This window comes from Halyomorpha halys, unplaced genomic scaffold, assembly GCF_000696795.3.
Source record: "Halyomorpha halys isolate HHAL.00 unplaced genomic scaffold, Hhal_1.1 Scaffold1900.1, whole genome shotgun sequence".
NCBI classification, from domain to species: domain Eukaryota; kingdom Metazoa; phylum Arthropoda; class Insecta; order Hemiptera; family Pentatomidae; genus Halyomorpha; species Halyomorpha halys.
Window position 1 is genome coordinate 11,366 of NW_027115134.1, and position 9,484 is coordinate 20,849.

Here is a 9,484-nt window from a genome sequence, read left to right on the forward strand (position 1 = left end):
GGCCATAATGTGTTGTTTTAGATTACTAACTTGAACAGCTTTATATTCACAATGAGGACATTGATGAGGCTTCTCATCAGTATGACGGGTCATTACGTGTTGTTTTAAATTACTAAGTTCAACTATTCTATGTTCACAATGAGGGCACTGTTGATGCTTTTCGACTGAATTACAAGGCATCATATGTTTTTTAAAACCAAATGGTATGCTTCCTTTGTAGTCACAATGTTGACATTGATAAGCCTTCTCCTGAGCATGATGATGAATAACAGGAATGTTAATCTGATGTATCTCATTTTGTGAGTGATCAAGATCTGTGAAACAATAAATATAATACTACATATAGATGGTTGACCTTATGCTAAATTAAGACGACCCGGGATGCGGTAAGAAAAACAAAATTAAAAAGTGGTATTAATAATATTGAATAATCGATACTATTTCTGTTGTTCAGACCTCAAATTGGGCCATCTAAATAATTATTTTTATTTCAAGGATTTCATTTGTTTGATTCCTTATCATTTTAACTTTATGACAATGATTTAACAAATCTAAATAGTTTTAATGAATAGAATATGGTAACAAATAAAACTCAAATAGTAAATGGGTGTACTATTTTATTTAAGCCAACGTTTCGCCCCACGTTGCAGGGCTTTGTCAGGGCTAAAAAAAATACAAACACTTGACATTGATGAGGTTTTTTCCCTGAATGATAGCTCATTATATGTCCTCTTTAACTACCAAATATAGCCGTTTTATATTCACTACATAAAAAATTTAATGGCTTCTCACCAGTCTCACGAGCCCTAATATGTATTTTTAAATTACAAAGTTTAGCCATTATATATTTACACTATGGAGATTGATGAGGTTTCTCACCAGTATAACAGATCATTATTAGTTAAATCTACTAGATACAATAGCGGTGAAACTTATAACGCTCTTACTAGCCACAGAGCAGCAGAAATTTATGACATGGAAGGAAAAATTAATAAGATGCAGGAAAATCTTCTTTTTCTTTACCCAACCCTATACCTTATGGTATTAGTAAGGCCTTGATGCATCTCTTAATACTATCTCTATCCATTGCCAAATTCTTGACTTTGGTCCCACAGTGACACCTCTGTTCCTAGCCAGATCCGATATGAGGTCCTCCCACTCATTACTCGTCCATCCATGTGCTCCCTTAGTCTTTACTTTCCACATAAGTTTTGGGAATCTATTGATGGGCATCTTCCACATTTAAATTTATTGATTTATATATCATTCATTAGGAGGTATTGGTGGGTGGCCATCGCTACATCATCAGGCACAGTTTAATTGTTGCTTACTACTTTAATTTATTTATTAAGGTACATTAAAGGTTTCTTCTGATTTAGTCTACACTTTAAATTATATTCTTACTTTTTAAATTTATTTAGATACATTTAAAATAAAGAGTCTAACTTCATGGTGCCTAGTACTCCGAAAACTACCTCATTGTTAAATACTTTACTACAATTACAATAAACTATGTAAGCTAGATTCTCCCCATTTTAAATTTATGTATACAGATTTTAATTAGTACACATACACAGCGTATAGCAATGTAATTGTAATTGTAGACTAAATAAGGAGAGACCTTGAAAGTATCTAAACAAATTAATGATAAGCAACAATTAAACTGTGCCTGATGATGGAGCAATGGCCACAAACCGTTGCCACTAATGAATGATAAAGAAATATAAACAAAGAAGATTTTTTCACTACACCTTATTAAATAATGTATAAATCTTCCTGTCATTTGAACCGAAACTATTGTTTATTGGAAGGGTAATTGTTTATACTAATTTTCACTTCCAGGCGTCCTGGAAAAGGATCGTTATAAAACACCGAGTTATCGGTTATTTCAGTTCAATTGGCCAGTTTCAACTGCTTCAAATTAATGGTGGTGAAAAAAAAAAAAAATGTTTTCAGTTGTGTTATTTAGGAATTAACCTCATCATCATAGGAATTTTTCAAAACTTTTTGGATAAAATTAAAACTGTAAGTGCTGATATAAAATTCGACATGTAAATGTACAACTTAATGGTATTTAATATCTGTAAGGTCTTATTCACATTTTAATAGTATGACAGGGCTTAAATGGAAAATTAAAAAAAAATTCTTCCTCTTAAGTATTTTTAATTTTGTGAAAAATAAGCAGTTCTGCTCGTTAGCAATAATAAACAATGGATTAATAGAAAATACCTTCTTCAGCCTTCTTCGTTGAAAATTTTTTTGGTCTAAAATTTTGCCTTCTCTCTTGTTTAGATTGTATTATAAAAAAATACAAAATAGGGATAACTTCAAATTCTTTTAATTTCTTTAAGAAATGCAGATGTTTCAGTGACTTTTTTGGTTTCAGGTACAAGTCACGTATCCACCATCCCATCACTCACATTATCACATCTTTCAGTTGACACTTGCCACTCTTTACAAAACCAACCATTTTGGCTATCATGGATGCACAGTTTTTAGACATACCTACCTCAGCAGCAATAGGTTGTGCACAAATATTTATACATATTAGAGAGTGTTGTTAATACTTTGGAAACGATCATATCATCTGATATATCACTGCCTAATGACTTCAATCAAAATGCCAAATTTTCAATTGAGTTTATGTGGCTGGCCAAATCTATTTCTTTTTTATTCCAACTTCCTCGCCATTTCTGACATGCGGGGTTCGGCAGCAGTGGGGTAGTGCGTTAGGATTATGCATGCCACTACCACCAATAATTATCAATTGTATTTTACCACTAAACATTCTTATTACTTTTGTTTATTTATTGGGGTTCAACGCTCGGTTGAGTACCTTTTAGATGGGGCTGCTGGACCCAATATTCTGGGAGGACCATCCCCCGCTCTCAGTCATGAATGGATTAAATATCTTTACCAATCAGGTTACTCAGGTGCACATAGAAAAATTTTATTTTGAAAAAAAAGGATATAATTGCCATATTTGGATGATTTCAATGTAGTAAAAGAAAAAAAAATAGAAATCAAAAATTAAAATCTTGCAGGTGAAATTCCAGATAACCAAGTTTTTAATTTTTAATGCACAAATCAATAGAAAATCAACAAAATGATAAGCAGAATTCAATAATCGACTACTTCAAATATGTATTTTTAATCCTCACTAGATAAATTTCGTTTCCTTGGCAATCGGACAGCACATGGTCTGTCCAACATCACCAAACTTTCAGGACCACAAACGAGATCTGGCAAATAGCATTAACGATATGGAGGTTGACCTGTCTCTTGCCAACTATACAGTTGGAACTCTGATATTTCTGGTAGCTTCTGCTGTTCTGCTGTACACTTCCTTGTCTACGGCAGCTGTGTCGCTAACCATTGTGCCCAGATATGAGAAGTTCTCAACAACCCCCAACTCCTCGCAGTTACACAAGAGGTTTATATTTACCTCCTTCCCAGAGATCACCAGGACTTTAATTTTTGTGGATTTCAATGCCAATACTTTTTTAAGAAGTCTGCTGTAGTTTTCCTTTATCATGTGAGAGGTTAATAACTATGTCTGTGAATAAATATGCCTCTAATATCAGGTCAGACCAAAATTCGTGTGCATTTTCGGTAAATTTTCAAACAATCTTAATAAAAAACAATTTAACTTTACAATCAATGATATATTTTCCTCTACTAACTAATTTTCTCGTCATCTCAGAGATAGATTCTTAATTCCATTGCCGTAGAAAAACACTGGTTTTGATGAAAAAAAAAATTGAAGTCTGTTTTGTACATCCTGTTTAAAATTTGACTTTTTCCTTAGTAAAATATTTTGTAAGGCACAAAACAAGTGAAAATTACTAGAGAAGTAAGCATGATGAGGTAAAAGCTCCCAATTCATCTCACTAATTTTTTGCAGTGTTGTTCGAGCCATACACGGTTTCAACTGCAAACAACACTTTCCTGATATTCACAGAAAGTGGGAATTATTCTGTTACTTTCTCAAATCTTAATTATTTCTGGGCAGTCCTTACACTGGATAGTACCTTCATAATCACTATTAGTTTTTATTGCTGCAGATCTGGTAGATTCACCACAAAAAAATAAAAAATATAACGTAGTATTGATTATTATTACGTAACGTAGCATCTGATGTTTACGAAAATTGGTGACCGACTTACTAATATATTAGTCAAGCAACAAAATGATTCAAAAGGTTCGAAATCTTATTGGTCCAGTGGTGAGTCATAGCTAATCCCATCCATGCTATTAATGTCCACGAAATTATGGACTGACCTGATAATCTTGTTCTTCATTTCTACTTTCTTTTACAGATATCTCCGGCCTTTTCCAAAACATATGTTTTAAATTTCATCCATAAATATGATGAAAAGAAGAGGACTCAGATTGTCTCCTAGTTTTACACTTCATGCTATACAGAAAGGTTTTAGACCATTTATACTTACGATACGAAGGAAAATGATACAGTGATTTAGCTGTCTCAATTCAGTAACTAGCAAATGTTTCTCACTTCAAGCCTCCCATATAAATACAGGGCCACTTGAGTGAGCCAAAGGCAGCTCTGAGGTCCTGCAAAGACAGTTACATTTTTCCTTCTCTAGCTCAAAAGTAAATAATAAATATAAGATAAGATGGTCAGGGTTGCGGTCAAAAAAAGAACAAATAGTTCATAACTTTTTAATGTCCGACGTTTCGCCCCAATTTGCAGGCCTTCATCAGGACTAAAAAGATACCAAAAAAAAAACTAAGAACATTACAACAGTAAGATACAATAAGGTAATTTGAGCTAGGACAAATATTGTGTAAAAATAAAAAGATAAGAAATTACATATAAATTAAAGGAAGGAAAACATACAATAATAATAACACAAAATAAACCTGAATAAACAATGATAAGATTAAAAAAAAAATAAGTAACAATGGTAAGAATAAAATTTAAAAAAAAAAACGAAAAATATACAGTTAAAAAAGTACAGGACATAATATAAAATAAATATTTAAAAAATGTATATAAAACAAAAAAAAATGAAGAAAAAAGTAGATATTAAATAAACGTCTTGAAAGAATAACAAATCAGGACCACCAACCTGTTCAAAGCGAAAGGTTGAACAGAAGGTGACAATAAATCGGAAGCATGGAGGAGTGGACGGTTATATTTCAATTTCAAATACGTCGTATATATAGGAAGTAGTCATAAAAATATGACGAAAATTGAAAAATAATAAGAGAAAGACACAGAAAAATGATAATAATAACTATAATAATTTTCTAATTTCGGAATAACTAAGTAAAATTAGAATGATACATATCGTTATTAATAATACGATTATATACTGAAGAAAATATAGTTAGGGTAGTTAAAACAATATAGTATATAATAACAATGATTTTAAAACAAGTAACTAATAATAAGTAAAAGTAAATAACGAATATTTAAAAAGGAAAAAATAAATAAATAATAATTGATAAATAAACAAATATAAAATAAATAAGAAAAATAATTAGACAATGATAACAACTGAAGTTTTTTATATATCGTGAAAATAATAATTTATCTACACTGATAATAGCAATAGTGAAGATAACAGGAGTAACATAAACAATTTAAAGTGAAATAAGGTAATTTAAAAAGAAAGTAAATAAACACAAATATTCACCGTATTAAGATTATCTTGCTTTGAAATGTTTTTCCACCTCACATCATAAACATACTTTTAAACTCTTACATCAACCGTTCTATGCCTACTTCTCCTTCTCCAAACTCTCTACATCCACCATCCACTCTCTCAATTTATAGATCCCTTCCATATGTCCCCTCTCTCACTGACAACATACAGAAATTCTTAAAATCAACCATTCCTTCACTACGTCTTGGACTCAAGTCTCAAAGTAAACTATCTTACTTATTTACTAATACTAAGGACCCTATTCCTCTCCAATACCGCTCTACGTTGTTTGCCGGATTCCTCGTTCCTCCCCCAACTGTAATTGTTCATATATAGGCAAAACTAAGAACCACCTCAGATCACTTATCTCTCAACACACATTATCTATAAGTTCCTACAACTCAGCCGCTTCCAAATATTCAGAACATGCCCTTACACTTAATCACGCTTTTGATTTTGACCATACTACTATTTTAGCCACTGTTCTGAATTACTAAAAGAGGCTCATCTCAGAATCCATTTATATACATCCTGAATCCCTTCTTATTATATATTAAACTTAATTAAGACTAAATAATGTTACGCTCATTTTATTATCATCACCAATTTTTCCTATTATACTTTTGTTTTTCACCTGTTTGCTATCTCTCTATCACTTATATTATCTATCACTACATTCAATTATATTTATTTATCCATGTTTTATTAACTTTCACATTTACTTCTTTTTTTGTAAATGTCAAGAAGGTCTCTTCTTATAAGTCATGAAGGAGTAAAACCTTACACTCAGGCGAGAGAGGCGGCGGCGGCAGAAGGATGAGGAGAAAGAAACAAGAGAGAACCCTTCTTCCATCTTCACATTCACACCAGAACCAACCTTCAAGCCCCAAGAATATCAAACAAGTAAAATGTAATACTTTAATCAATTAATGTAATGAAACCAAAACTATCACTAACAAACTAACCATATTGTTCAAACCGTACAACAAATTGTTTCAGAAAACTTATAAAGAGAGAATAGAGGTATTACATTTTAAAGGCATATGATATCAATTTATTATAAATACAGTCCACTCCAATACTACCAGCAAATTACAAACAGTTCTTTTTTCAAACCAGCTATACCAGCACATAATAATTAATTTGAGTAATTGGGGGATATCCAACTTTTACTCCGGGGAATATCTAAATTAAACTGTAAACTTATACTTCACATGTTTCTATTAACTTATTTCACTTATCATTATCATCATATTGTTAACATATAATATTGTTAACATTCTATCACAAATTTATAACTCTTTTCTATACTTTACTACTTATTTTTTATCTTTTTATGTATTTATTTTAACATCTCAACTTGTACTTTTATATATATCTTTATTTTAATTTCTAAACTTTTACTTTAGTTTTACTAAGCTTTCTTTTTAAATTACTTCTTTCACTTTAAATTGTTCATGTTACTCCTGTTATCAATACTATTACTTATATTATTATCAGTGTAAATAAATTATTATTTTCAAGATATATATATATATATAACTACAGTTGTTATCATTGTCTAATTATTTTTCTTATTTATTTTATATTTGTTTATTTATCAATTATTATTTATTTATTTTTTCCTTTTTAAATATTCGTTATTTACTTTTACTTATTATTAGTTACTTGTTTTAAAATTATTGTTATTATATCCTATATTGTATTAACTACCCTAACTATATTTTCTTCAGTATACAATCGTATTATTAATAACGATATGTATCATTCTAATTTTACCTAGTTATTCCTAAATTAAAAAATTATTATAGTTATTATCATATTTCTGTGTCTTTCTCTTATTATTTTTCATTTTTCGTCATATTTTTATGACTACTCTATAAACGACGTATTTGAAATTTAAATATAACCGTTAAACGGCTGGCCTCCACTCCTCCACGCTTCCGATTTATTGTCACCTTCTGTTCAACCTTTCGCTTTGATTAGGTAGGTGGTCCTGATTTGTTCTTGGCTCATTTATTGTCATTTAATATCATTATTAATATTTATATTTATATTTATTCTTTCAAGACGTTTATTTGATCTCTATTTTCTTCTTCATTTGTTTTTGTTTTATATAGGTCTCCTGTACTTTTTTAACTGTATATTTTACGTATTTTTCAAAAATTTTATTCTTATCATTGTTTTTTCAGGTTTATTTTGTATTAATATTATTTTATGACTTTCTTCCTTTTATTTATATGTAATTTCTTATCACTTAATTTTTACATAATATTTATCCTAACTCAAATTACCTCATTGTGTTGGGACTAAGTGCAGAAACATTGTGTAAATGACAAACCAGCCTTATTCTGAAGTCTAGTGTCGTACATGTTGCAATCCAATCAAAGGTGAATGTGAAGAACGATCACACGAAAAATAATAAATAACGCAAAATCTAAAATATTATCCTTGAGATAACTAATGTTAGGATTATAATAACATGAATAGTTCTCACCGTCATCTGGTACAGGTAGCTCTCCTTCCTGTTGACCTTGAACATAGCCACCTGCCGACAAGTAAAAATACTTTAAACAGGAGAATTGAAACAAAATAATAAAGTTATAAACAGAGCATAGGTATTATGAGGCTTAATACATAAAAGGGACCAACCGAAAACAGCATTCACGTTCGAACGGGGCCACTACGAATTTACGCGAATGCCATTTGGACTGAAAAACGCCCCCATCACCTTTCAGAGACTTATGGATGAATTTCTTAGGGGTATAGATGAGTCCATGTGTCAAGTGTATATGGATGATTCATTAGTTTTTAGTAAGTCAGAGAGGGAACACAGAGTACACTTGGAAACTGTATTTAACAGAATCCGCCAGTTTGGACTCAAACTGTCTCGGGAAAAATCGTCGTTGGGGAAGCTCTACAACGAATGGCAGTCCCCAAGGATGTAAAAGGAGTCAGGCGGTTGTTGGGTGCCCTTAAATATTACCGACGTTTCGTGCCAGAGATGGCGGAGCATTTAGTCCCTCTTAACAATCTCCTGAAAAAGGGTAGCCGTATAGTGGTAACGCCGGCCATGGAGAATAACATCAAACGGTGCGTGGAAAGGTTGCAGAGGGAAGCTGTACTGGCGTTCCCAGACTTCAGTAAACAGTTCACAATTACAACGGATGCCAGTGAATACGCGTTGGGGGCTGTGCTTTCCCAGGATAGCGAGAAGGGAGAACGGCAAACGGAAGCAGAAAATCACAGACGCGGAATCACGTTACAGTGCCCTAGAGCACTTCCGACCATACGTGTTTGGGAGGCGGTTTAGGATCCATACCGATCACTGACCTCTTCAGTGGGTAGGAAAACTGAAGGAGACTTCTGCGCGCATCACTCACTGAAAGGAGCTGCTAGGTCAATTCAATATGGAGATAGCCTATAAGCCAGGGAAGGAGAATGTGGTCGCGGATTGGTTGTCGCGGGCAATAACCATAAATGCAGTAGAGGAGGAACAAGGAGAACCATCGGGGGGCGTCAGACAATTCCTAAGAGAATGGACTGCAGGGGAAGAGGAGACCCCGAACACGCAGCCGCGGGAGGAAGAAGCTCCGTCGTCAGGAGACGATAGCTCTACGGGAGATGGACCGTCCGAGATGAAGGAGGTAGACGAGATCGTGAACGACAAAAAATTACAGATAATTTGGAAAACAAGGACTTCCGGCCTTATGAAGGTGGAATATTCCAAGTATGGGCAAACCTCGATCAACACCATATGGTCACAACCAAGGGCCAGAGAGGACCAGATATGTCGGGCGCTAACGGATGCA

At 32.7% G+C, this 9,484-nt stretch overlaps 1 protein-coding gene across 1 annotated transcript in view; it reads right to left on the bottom strand.

The window, feature by feature from the left end:
* Positions 1–3: 3 nt before the first annotated feature.
* The window catches only part of LOC112210706 (protein krueppel-like), a gene marked incomplete at its 3' end in the record, with an annotated part of 21,350 nt that continues 11,869 nt past the window's right edge, over positions 4–9,484 (bottom strand). Inside the window, exons 4-5 of the mRNA XM_067052213.1 lie at positions 8,170–8,220; positions 4–314 (exon numbers count right to left, since the gene is read on the bottom strand). Coding sequence (XP_066908314.1) covers positions 4–314; positions 8,170–8,220 — 362 coding nt within the window. The remainder of the gene's footprint in view (positions 315–8,169; positions 8,221–9,484) is intronic.